General features: G+C 41.0%; 1 protein-coding gene across 3 annotated transcripts in view; it reads left to right on the top strand.

Moving 5' to 3' along the window:
* fa2h (fatty acid 2-hydroxylase) overlaps window positions 1-10614 on the top strand; it is a 55765-nt gene extending 45151 nt beyond the window's left edge. Inside the window, exons 3-8 of one of the 3 annotated variants that reach the window (XR_009788450.1) lie at window positions 2087-2229; window positions 3340-3440; window positions 3558-3730; window positions 7949-8201; window positions 8638-9710; window positions 9842-10614. Coding sequence is in view for 2 of the 3 variants with exons in the window: in XM_061772733.1 (XP_061628717.1) it covers window positions 2087-2229; window positions 3340-3440; window positions 3558-3730; window positions 7949-8201; window positions 8638-8711 (744 nt within the window). In the remaining variant the exon portion in view is untranslated. Of the gene's footprint in view, window positions 1-2086; window positions 2230-3339; window positions 3441-3557; window positions 3731-7948; window positions 8202-8637 lie in introns of all 3 variants that reach the window. The other 2 variants (XM_061772733.1, XM_061772732.1) reach the window with 2 other exon arrangements.
* The last annotated feature ends 2564 nt before the right edge of the window (window positions 10615-13178 follow it).

Here is a 13178-nt window from a genome sequence, read left to right as displayed (position 1 = left end):
CCACAGGCACATTAGAAACTATGACTATAGTTAAGTAATGTTGTAAAACACAATATTTGATGCTTTATATACTGTATTTACAGTACATGTCTTGGGGGTGGAGCATTGGCCAACTGTCTCTCGCTTGCTTAAAACCAGGAAATATATTTTGAGTGTGAGTGAAAACTTATGTGCATTTTGATGGGCTATAATTGTCACCTATGTTATAAATGTTCCAATCTCCTTAGATGTGCTAAGATAACGATGAAGTGTAGAGAAACTTTGGGTACAGTGGCAAAGACAAATGACAAAGTGGCCATTTTAAACAACTACAATTACTACACCATAACTGTGTGGGAAGACAAAATGGAAATAAAATGGAGATGGTTTTACTGAATGAGCTGGAATAGTGAACAGCTTTTACTTGCGCTAACAAGCATTGACTTTGCCTAACATTAGCCTCAAGGCTGGATAGCAGTTAGCATGATGAGAATCAGCTGCCGTTTCGTCAACGGGAATCAAAGAATCGTACATTTCTGACGTGTATCAAATCAAATCCAATTTATGTATATAGGACTTTTCATACATCAGAATGCAACACAAAGTGCTTTACAAAAATAAAAACAGACAATTAAAATGGCAAGAAACACAAGACCTACACCTCCCATGCCCACATACAAACGCCAACACACCCACCCGCACATACACACGCATAGCACATATTGATTATTAATGTGGAGACATGGAAAGGCAGTGAGGGTCCAGGTGAGGAAAGACAAACCCGTGAGAGCAATCCAGACCGAGAGGTGCCACAGCCCGCAGCCACAGGGGATGCCGCCACAAAGACCATAATGAGCTGGGAAGACGCTTTTTAACCGCTTATCCTCACTAGGGTCGCGGGTATGCTGGAGCCCATCTCGCCCAACTGCCAGTGGGATTGTTAGCCAGTCGCAGGGCACATACAAACAAACAACCATTCACACTCACATTCATACCTACGGACAATTTAGAGTCTTCAATTAACCTAGCATGCATGTTTTTGGGATGTGGGAGGAAACCGGAGTGCCCGGAGAAAACCCACGCAGGCACGGGGAGAACATGCAAACTCCACACAGGCGAGGCCGGATTTGAACCCGGGTCCTCAGAACTGTGAGTTGGATGTGCTAACCAGTTGTCCACCGTGCCGCCCTCAAGTAAAAAATAAATGATTAAGAAATCAGTTAAAAGCAAAACCAAACACGAGTCTTTAGCGGTCCTGATGCCCTCTGGCAGGCTATTCCAAAGGTGCGGGCCATAGTGGCTGAATGTGCATGCCAGTTTAATATCGTACCATGGCAACAATCCACCAATATCCAATCCAAGATATGTATTTTATAAATATACGTTACTTAAGTGTACCGAACTAAAATGTAAACATTGAAAATGGAGATGTGTACTGTTTGTACAGTATGTAATGTGTTTAATAACGTTGCTAGCTATTGTTAAAGCTTATTAAGTTGGTGGTAAGTGTTCAGAACAAACGCAGAGGTATTGACTGGGTAACTGGCCGCAGTGAAAACGGCTCTCCTGATTCGTGAAAGCCACAATCTCCGTCTCTTCCTTGACAAATCTTCTCGCCCTGATTCCAAATTGGTGCCAGTTAACGGTGAAATGAGATTTTGCCTCACTCACCTGTATTCTTGCAGCCAAACACCCCACAGTAATTCACCATTTTTTGACACTGGCTATCAAATTTATATATTCAAACACTCTATAAGCACTCTTCTGATCAGTCATGGCTTTTGTGTACAAATGTCAATCCGACCAACCTGAAACATTGCCGTTGGCGTCGTAAAGCTATCACATGTGACATTTAGCGTAATGTTGTCTTCACTATCTGCTGTGTCCCGCACGATTGAATACAAATCTGAATACAAAATAGTGAATTATTGCCAGCAGCAAATCAGTCAGAAGAAAACAAATTTCAGCAACTCACTTCTCACTTCACACACAAACACTGGCAGTGCTTTCCTGTCAGGCTGGTCTTGCAAAAATTTCTAATGTTTTGGTACCACCTGCTGGTGGCAAAGCAAAGTAAGTCCCTCTTGTCATGGTCTGGTCCCGTCAGGATTTGGTGGACTGGAGGAAGCCGCTGGCGTGGCAGGTTGGCCACTTAGGAGAGACATATGATGCCTGGGTTCATCAACCAGTCGACCGGCCCATCAGACTGTTTGGAAATCCTTTCCTTGAGGCCAGCACCAAGACTTCCTGGTAAGACTCCCAGCTCCTATTTTAGAATAGTTCTTTTGTGCTACGAATGAATTGCTGTTTGATGTACAGTAGTGTATATCGTTTGCAATCTCCACATTGTGGAACTTCAGGCCAGCATGTTTGCCTTACAGTTGAAGGTTCTGGGTTTGAATCTGCTCTCCCGTGTGCTTGTGTGGGTAGTCTCCGGATACTCTGGTTTCCTCCCACATTAAAAAAACCAACAAACTTCCATGTTATGTTATTCGAAGACTCTAAATTGCCCATAGGTGCGAATGTGAGTATGAATGGTTGTTTGTATGAGCTCTGTAATTGACTGGCGACCAGTCTAGTACCACGCCTCTTTCCCAGGTTGATTCCATCCATCCATTTTCTAAGCATCTTATCCTCACAAGGGTCGCGGGAGTGCTGGAGCCTATCCCAGCTATCATCGGGCAGGAGGCGGGGTACACCCTGAACTGGTTGCCGGCCAATCGCAGGGCACACATAAACAAACAACCAGTCGCACTCACATTCACACCTATGGGCAATTCTGAGTCTTCAATCAACCTACCACGCATGTTTTGGGGATGTGGGAGGAAATCGGAGTACCCGGAGAAAACCCACGCAGGCACGGGGAGAACATGCAAACTCCGCACAGGCGGGGCCGGGGTTTGAACCCCGGTCCTCAGAACTGTGAGGCAGACGCACTAACCACTCGTCCACCGTGGCGCCGGTAGGTTGATTGAGGACTCTAAATTGCCCGTAGGTGTGAATATGAGTGTGAATGGTGGTTTGTTTCTGTGTGCCCTGTGATTGGCTAGCGGCCAGTTAAGGGTGTACCCCGCCTCTCGCCTGAAGATAGCTGGGATAGATTCCAGCACCCCGCGACCCTAGTGAGGATAAGCGGTAAAGAAAATGGATGGATGGATGGATATTTTCTCTTGGCGTCACGGTGGACGACTAGTTAGCACATCTGCCTCACAGTTCTGAGGACCGGGGTTCAAATCGTACACATAGTTAGTGAATGAGGCCCACTGTCTGAAGTTGACTTATAGTTCTTTTTTTCCAGAGAACATGGATTATCACGTCTAAAACTTATCTGACAACATGACACTTTTTCTGTTGTAACAGGTACTGGGTGCCAGTGGTTTGGCTTCCTCTTGTGTGTTATCTTAGTTGGTCTTGCTACACCACCCTGGCAAAGGGCACCACTAGAATAGCTATCACCTCAGGTAAGACATGCACACATTCACCCTTCGCAAACACTACGGATTGTCTAATATCGACATGCTGTCACATCTCATACTAAATGTGTTCATCGTTTTCATATTGTGTGTGGGTTTCCACAGATTTCTCTTTCATGGTCCATAAGTACACTTTCCCGCTGTTCTTCATGATGGGCTGGTTCTTGTGGTCTTTCATTGAGTACTGCATCCATCGCTTTGTCTTTCACATGAAACCACCAGCTCATAACTACTACCTCATCACGCTACACTTTCTCCTGCATGGACAGCATCACAAGGTACAAACAAACTGTGGCATTGAAACACTTTGCTTTGGGTAGTAATAATTAATCATATGCTGGATAGTTAATCATATGCTGGTAATAATGTTCATAATCAGTCCTATATTTATAGTGCTTTAAGTAGTGCTCTTTCTACGAGCACAAATTATGTTAATGGGTATTTATGGTGTAACGCGGGAATACAATAACTTGCCGTACGATATGTTCACAATATTTTGCCGATGGTAGCGATAGAGCGATTATTATGAAATGGATATATTTAAGGAATATACGCCACGATACAGTACAACTTCAATGAAATGCCGGAACATTTATAGACTCGTTAAGCATACAAATATAAATTAAATTTATTATTTTTATATAAACATTTATATTTCTCCTGTACTATTTGCATGATTTAATAGACTGACGAAGCAGTGGAAAGTTTTTATTTTAAGCAAAAATAAAATTATTCAACCATGTATAAAAACTCAACGTAAACAACCCTTGGCGGATTTGAGCTTTTCTCAGACATTGCTGTATCTACTGTTTTAAAATGTTAAAATTGACTTCTGAATAGCTCACCTATTTGTTTCTTTCAGCTTTTAACACTAGACAGCAAAGTAAAACATGTCTACACAGAGATCATGATGTCATCAAAGCGGTGCCTCTATATTTTGTAATTCGTAATCTGATGGCATATTTAGTTAATTTAGAGTACTCAATTCCAAAGCAAATACCCAATTTTGACCTGCATGCATGAGTCCCTGCCTGACTCGGTCAAGTGTAAGTAAATAAGGTGAATATTCTCAGGTTATCCCCACTTGGTTTATTGACACAAAGTAACGATCGTCTGCCCCATTCACATCATGTGAAAAATTCCAAATTGTTACTAAGTGCGAAAGTTTGGCACAATTGGAGGCGGGTCAGCAAGATTATTAATGTTGCATGAGAGATCTCAACCTGTATATACATTGGGTACGGAAAGTATTCAGACCCCCTTAAATTTTTTACTCTTTGTTATATTGCAGCCAATTGATAAAATCATTTAAGTAAATTTTTTTCCTCATTAAAGTACACACAACACCCCATATTGACAGAAAAAAACGGAATTGTTGAAACTTTTGCATCTTTATTGTAAAAGAAAAACTGAAATATCACACAGTCACACAAGTATTCAGACCCTTTGCTATGACACTCATATATTTAACTCGGATGCTGTCCATTTCTTCTGATCATCCTTGAGATTGGTTCTACAACCCCACTTCCAATGAAGTTGGGACGTGTTAAACATAAATAAAAACAAAATACAATGATTTGCAAATCATGTTCAACCTATATTTAATTGAATACACTACAAAGACATTTAATGTTCAAACTGATAAACTTTATTGTTTTTAGCAAATAATCATTAACTTAGAATTTTATGGCTGCAACACATTCCAAAAAAGTTGCGACATTGTTGAAAAAAAGACTGAGAAAGTTGAGGAATGCTCATCAAACACCTGTTTGGAACATCCCACAGGTGAACTGGCTAATTGGGAACATGTGGGTGCCATGATTGGGTATAAAAGGAGCTTCCCTGTATTGCTCAGTCATTCACAAGTAAAGATGGGACAAAGTGTGTGAGAAAATAGTCAAACAGTTTAAGGACAATGTTCCTCAACGTGCAATTGCAAGGAATTTAGGGATTTCATCATCTACGGTCCATAATATCAAAAGGTTCAGAGAATCTGGAGAAATCACTTCATGTAAGCGCCAAGGCCGAAAACCAACATTGAATGCCCGTGACCTTTGATCCCTTAGGCGGCACTGCATCAAAAACCGACATCAATGTATAAAGGATATCACCATATGGGCTCAGGAACACTGCAGAAAACCAATGTCAGTAAATACAGTTCGGCGCTTCATCCGTAAGTGCAACTTGAAACTGTACTATGCAAAGCAAAAGCCATTTATCAACAACACCCAGAAACGCCGCCGGCTTCTCTGGGACTGAGTTAATCTAAGATGGACTGATGAAAAGTGGAAAAGTGTTCTGTGGTCCGACGAGTCCACATTTCAAGTGGTTTTTGGAAATTGTGGGCGTCCTGTCCTCCGGGCCAAAGAGGAAAAGAACCATCCGGACTGTTATGGACACAAAGTTCAAAAGCCAGCCTGTGATGGTATGGGGCTGTGTTAGTGCCAATGGCATGGGTAACTTACACATCTGTAAAGGCACCATTAATGCTGAAAGGTACTTACGGGTTTTGGAGAAACATGCTGCCATCCAAGCAATGTCTTTTTCATGGATGCCCCTGCTTATTTCAGCAAGACAATGCCAAATCACATTCTGCACGTCTTACAACGGCGTGCCTTCCTAGTAAAAGAGTGTGGGTACTAGACTGGCCTGCCTGCAGTCCAGACCTGTCTCCCATTGCAAATGTGTGGCGCATTATGAAGCGTAAAATACGACAACGGAGACCCCGGACTGTTGCACAGCTTAAGCTGTACATCAAGCAAGAATGGGAAAGAATTCAACCTACAAAGCTTCAACAATTAGTGTCCTCAGTTCCCAAACGTTTATTGAAAGTTGTTAAAAGAAAAGGTGATGTAACACAGTGGTAAACATGACCCTGTCCCACATGTTGCAGCCATAAGTTAATGTTTTTTTGCTAATAACAATAAGGTTTATCAGTTTGAACATTAAATATCTTGTCTTTGTAGTGTTTTCAATTAAATATAGGTTGAAAATGATTTGCAAATCATTGTATTCTGTTTTTATTTACACACACACAACGTCCCAACTTCATTGGAATTGGGGTTGTACACCTTTGGAGTCCAGCTGTGTTTGATTATACTGATTGGACTTGATTAGGAAAGCCACACACCTGTCTATATAAGACCTTACAGCTCACAGTGCATGTCAGAGCAAATGAGAATCATGAGGTCAAAGGAACTGCCTGAAGAGCTCAGAGACAGAATTGTGGCAAGGCACAGATCTGGCCAAGGTAACAAATTAATTTCTGCTGCACTTAAGGTTTCCGAAGAGCACAGTGGCCTCCATAATCCTTCTATGTAAGACGTTTGGGACGAACAGAACCCTTCCTAGAGCATGCCGTCCGGCCAAACTGAGCAATCGGGGGAGAAGACCCATAGTGAGAGAGGTAAAGAAGAACCCAAAGATCACTGTGGCTGAGCTCCAGAGATGCAGTCGGGAGATGGGAGAAAGTTCTAGAAAGTCAACCATCACTGCAACCCTCCACCATTCGGGGCTTTATGGCAGAGTGGCCCGACGGAAGCCCCTCCTCAGTGCAAGACACATGAAAGCCCGCATGGAGTTTGCTAAACAAAAACACCTGAAGGACTCCAAGATGGTGATAAATAAGATTCTCTGGTTTGATGAGACCAAGATGGAACTTTTTGGCCTTAATTCTACGTGGTATGTGTGGAGAAAACCAGGCACTGCTCATCACCTGTCCAATACAGTCCCAACAGTGAAGCATGGTGGTGGCAGCATCATGCTGTGGGTGTGTTTTTCAGCTGCAGGGACAGGGAGACTGGTAGCAATCGAAGAAAAGATGAATGCGGCGAAGTACAGGGATATCCTGGACGAAAACCTTCTCCAGAGTGCTCAGAACTTCAGACTGGGCCAAATGTTCACCTTCCAACAAGACAATGACCCTAAGCACACAACTAAAATAATGAAGGAATGGCTTCAGAACAACTCCGTGACTGTTTTTGAATGGCCCAGCCAGAGCCCTGACTTAAACCCGATTGAGCATTTCTGGAGAGACCTGAAAATGGCTGTCCACCAACGTCACCATCCAACCTGACAGAACTCGAGAGGATCTGCAAGGAGGAATGACAGAGGATCCCCAAATCCAGGTGTGAAAAACTTGTTGCATCATTCCCAAAAAGACTCATGGCTGTATGAGCTCAAAAGGGTGCTCCTACTAAATACTGAGCCATGGGTCTGAATACTTATGGCTGTGTGATATTTCAGTTTGGTGCTGTGTGTACATTGAGGGAAAAAAAAGAACCTAAATGATTTTAGCAAATGGCTGCAATATAACAAAGCGTGAAACATTTTAGGGGGTCTGAATACTTTCCGTACCCACTGTACATCGGGATATCAATATATTTTCACAATCCTAAATGTACCCTCTACTCTGCTTTCTGCTGGCAAATCAAGAGGGCCAGCGACTTTTTGACCTTGCGTCTGCGTCTTTAATCATGTATGAACTGTCTCCCCAGTCTCCATTTGACGGCTCCCGGTTGGTCTTTCCACCCGGGTTGGCCTCCTTCGTGGTTGGAACTTTCTACACAGTCCTCAATAACCTGCTGCCGGAAATTGTTGGCATGTCCATGTTTGTCGGGGGATTGTGCGGCTATGTCATGTACGATATGATCCACTACTACCTTCACTATGGGTCGCCAAAGAAAGGCTCTTACATGTACAACTTGAAGGCCTACCACGTCAAACACCACTTTGAGCACCAGAGAGCAGGTGAGGACCACAGAAATGGACATTCAGTGGACTCTGCTTTCATTTTGATTCATTATCTAATCAAGGTGATTTTCAAAAGTGTGGTATGTGGGATCCCTCTAGCTGAACACAAAAGAATTACTGCCTAAGTACAGTTCAGTTGTATTTAACTTTTAAGTTCATTACATTTGCATTTAATCTTTAAGAACTGTTTTTTTTTTTTACATTTATTTAGATACAATTTTATAATTGTTTTTATGCGCAATACATTTTAATTGAATCATTATTTTTATTTTCCTGTTTTTAAACGCAGTTTAATTGTTTAAACTTGTACATAATTTTACAATGGCTCAGAATATTAAATATACATTTTAGGAATAAAATTTGTCATAGGCCTAGAACACTTCTGTAATTGAAAGTACTTGCAGAGCTAAGTCATTTTGGTTTGCCTCCTCAGGTTTTGGAATCAGCACGGCATTCTGGGACCACCCCTTTGACACAGTCATCCCTGATGAGAAATTCGAGTCCTAAACGTCTCCTCGAGAGGGCCAAAGTACTGATCGATCACCCTCTTGTTATGCTTTAAATTAACCAACCGGTCACCCAGTTCAGCCAAGATGGAGGATACAGTTTTGCCTATGCAGCTAATCCATCCACACTGTTGATATTTAAGCTTGTCTTGTCATTCCTGTCAGCGCCACATTCCTTCTTTGTACGGGTGTTGGTGTGTGCTTTTCCTCGCAGTTGCAAGGCATCTCTTTGCCATTTCCAAATCAAATCACCTGCCGTTGCTGCTCTTCTAACCACACTGACCTCCCCCCTGTTGGAACGGCAAGAGGTACATCCGGGAAGTGATTGAAACAGTTGAAACATAGGACTACTCTGACGCATCTATCAACGTACAATACAATGGCTCTAAATTCATATAATCCTAAATTACGCACAGGGGCCTACAACGAAACAAAACAAAAATAATGTGCCCTCGTTTTTCTTCTCATTTTTAATACACATGGTCCTGTGAAAATTAGTGTATGCTTTGGGTCCCTTAAAGTGGAAAAGAAGTAGTAAGGAAGTGACAGAACGTGCGTGAATGTGGAATACAGGTTGTGAAGGGCAGGATAGAGGGAAACAAAGTATGTGTAACTTAGGATGTTCTGCCAATTTTTAGTTACTGGTAGAAGATTCTTCCATCAGTTTGGATTTACCACAAGTAAGATTGTTCTCTTGAGTATAAAGTGTATTAACAAGTCTGGTTCTAACTGTTGGAAATGCACTGTATTTTTGTAAGTCTGTTAATTCCCCCCCCCCCCCCCCCCCCCCACACACACACAATTTTCGTTCTTATTTTGTCTAATAATCCTATGATGTATAAAAAAATATATATATGTTTTGTAAGATGCTTTTTTACAGCAGATTCTTAAATAGCTCCAGTTTTACATCATCCTATAGAGAACAGCATTTTCCCACGAGTTTAGAAAACTGGATGATGTCAACATACATGCCAGAGCCACAGTGACGTGAAGGAATGAGGTCAGCTTGTCAGTCTTCCTGCTGTTGGGACTTTGGGGTCAAAGCTGTCTGTTTTCATATTTTTTACATGTTGAATTGGGTTATTTGAGAACAAACTGTGCATTGAGCGACTGCTTGCAATGACTCCACAGTTCCCAGGAGGATGACGATGGAGCAACCATCTGACTGGGCAGCAGGAAGTCTTGATAGCTGGCGGAGCCTCAAACGTCTCCTCTGGACACCACTGATAACCAATGCAGAACAAACAATTGAGACCTAATATATTTTGACTAAAGAGAAATATACTTCAAAGAAATCTACTAGTTTGAAGAAAGACTCACATTTTATGTAGTATATGCATACAATAGAAAATAACATGCACATAACCTTCATGCTTTGTACTATTTTTTAAGATGAAATGTCAGTAATTGTGGACGAATAGCTTTTGTACTCCAAACCTATTCTCGTGCAGCAATAACTGCGATGAGGCGGTCGTGTTACTGAAACACAATCGAGCTTACCCATGTTTGCAGGGTTGATGACTTATTTAGCACCACATTTTCTTCATATGTATCGGTACTGTACTAGAAATTTTATCGTGAATTCATGAATGCGTGAAGAATTGAATTTCAAACGTGATGTTACTCCGTCAACCATTTAGACAATTATGATGATCATGATGACGAGTGTACGGATGGAGGTTGTGCACAGATTCCTGTTGGAATAAAGTATACTCAAGTCTTGATATTTATTTAATCAACTTGAAAACAGCAGCTCGTACACTTGATTCTGGCAATGGCTACTGTGCTTAACATTTATGAAATTATGCTAATTATTTCCTTAATTTGTTTAACATCTCAGACATTTTGTTGCAATTTTACACTTCTCTGTAAATGTGTTTGTAAATAAATGTCTAAGTTTCTGATGTGTTTGTATTTATTTACATGCATAACAATGCATATGATTTCTTTCAAACTGACATGCCACTCACCTAGTTAAAGTGTACTGAATTAGATTCAGCTAGACATTAACAAAAATAAAATAAATAATCAAGGAAGGAAGGAATTGAATGAAATGAAGCTGTGCAGCAGCTCAAGGTTCCCATGGAAGCTTTTTTTGTAATTGTAATTTCCCCCCCCCCCCTCCTTTGCAGACCCCCATGAACCAACTAATAATAATCATAATTGTACCGAGCTCTTAGTCACGGTCTATTGTTGCTAATGTCAAAGCTAATTAGTAATTATAGAACTAATGTTACAGATAAAAAAGGACAAAGTATCCTCATCAGTGTTTTGCTAAACCCAACTTTCAAGAAATATGTTTGACTTCAATATGACACAAGAAAACCAATGGTTGCCACCATTATTGAAATTTGAGTTTATGACGCATGCATTTATGTTTCAGAGGCTCTTTTGTAGTGCAAAGCAACCCAGACCCGAGTATAACATTTCAAGCTAACCACGTGTAACCATGTATCCTCAAAGTTTTATGGTGATTGGACAAATGCTGACTGCATAGTCTGTTAGGCCAATCCTTTAAAGTGATTTTATGATCTTATTCAGTTGTGGTGTTAAGGGCAATGGCCTTCTCTGCAGCACTGCTTCTAGTAGTGTATATGGATGTTTGAACCATTGGACACCCATGGCCCAATGGTTAAGATCATCACCTGCCACCATGGGGGACGTAGGTTCTAAGACCCTGACTGGACCATCTGCCAACATCCCCCAGACTCACGGCTGTGGTGTCCTTGAGCAAGACACTGATACCCCAAAATGCTCCCCGGGCGCTTCAGCTCCCCCCTGCTCCAGTGTGTTCCACTAACATGTGATGGGTTAAATGCAGAGAACATGCATGCATGTTCATGATAATGAAAGATGGTTCTACTTCTTATTTTTTGGGCCAATCACTTGTCAGCATGTATGTATTGCCATGTCAGTATAATCTGCCGAGAATAGAGCTTTCAGAATCAGTAATAGTCTGCTGGCCAATACAATTTAAACTAGATTGGCAGTGGTAATTTTTCTTTAACCAATCAGATTTCAAATTTGTCCTCCCAAGGTCAGCGAGCTGGCCTTTGCTGACATCAGCATTTCCATGTCCTCTAATTGGTTGCTCTTCGACTTCTGTCGTTATGTTCTTTTTTTTCCAGCTTGTCCCATTCGGCAATGCTGCGCACTGCGTGATGTGGTCGAATTCTATTGGGCCTTATCATCGTATAAAAATATGAGTTTTGGACACCCCCAACCCCACCCTCCGTATATTGAGCGATTGGATATATGAACCCCCTGAACAAGGAGCCTGTATAGGCATTTGATTCTGCACATACAGCATATCGTACTTTATCACATTTATCAAATCATAAAGAGACAGATACAGTATTAGTTGGGGAAGAAGCAGGTTGCTAAAGAAAGTGGACATGAACGAGAATGAAAGCGAGTGTATAGATAATTTAAAAGAGGCTCGCTCGCTCCCATTCATTTGAAAGTACTGCATACGTACAGCGGCTGAAATAAGTATTTAACACCTCATCATTTTTCTCATTAAATATATTTCCGAGGGTGCTATTGACATGAAAATTTCACCAGATGTTGGGAACAACCCAAGAAATCCATACATACAAAGAAAGTAGAATAAACTCAGAAATTAAGTTGTGTGTAATAATGTGAAATGACAGAGGGGGAAAGTATTGAACACGCCAACTGGTATTTATTTAATACTTTGTACAAAAGCCTTTGCTTGCAATGACAGATTCAAGACGACTCCTGTATGGAGAAACTAGTTGCATGCATTGGGCTGGTGTGATTTTGGCCCATTCCTCTACACAAGCAGTCTTCAAATCTTGAGGGTTCCGTGGGCTTCTTTTATGGACCTTGAGGTTCAGTACTTTCCATAGATTTTCGATTTGATTCAAGTCAGATGTTTGGCTGGGGCATTCTAGCAGCTTTATTTTTATTTTTTTTCTTTGAAACCAATTGAGAGTTTCCTTGGCAGTATGTTTTGGATCATTATCCTGTTGGAATGTCCACCGTTGATTCATTTTCATTATCCTCGTAGATGGCAGCAGATTTTTGTCAAGAATGTCTTGGTACATTTGCCAACATGATTGAAAACATGATTATACAGTAATTGTTGATGGTGTGATTTGGTTCTTTGTGTGGTGTGCAACACAAAATGTAGATACATCAAAGTGTAACTTGAATTTCCCATTGAGGGATTGTAATCAGTATTTTTTAAATAAACTAATTAAATTTACAATCAGAAGTTGTGGAAAGTTTTAGCCATCAAATATTCAAGTATACAGCTATTATTCTATTAATATTAAGCGAGGAATTTGGTGAAAAAAGGGTTTGTAATATCTGTTAAAAGTGACTTAAAATTACAATTTTTATACATATTTTGATCGCAAAAAATGAAAGAACAATTATATATATATTTTTTTTTTATTTTATCTTTAGTGGACGACACCAGTACACCAGCTTTGTCAGGAGG

This window comes from Phyllopteryx taeniolatus, chromosome 5 (genome assembly GCF_024500385.1).
Source record: "Phyllopteryx taeniolatus isolate TA_2022b chromosome 5, UOR_Ptae_1.2, whole genome shotgun sequence".
Taxonomy (NCBI): Eukaryota; Metazoa; Chordata; class Actinopteri; order Syngnathiformes; family Syngnathidae; genus Phyllopteryx; species Phyllopteryx taeniolatus.
This window is presented reverse-complemented; position numbering and strand designations above follow the sequence as displayed.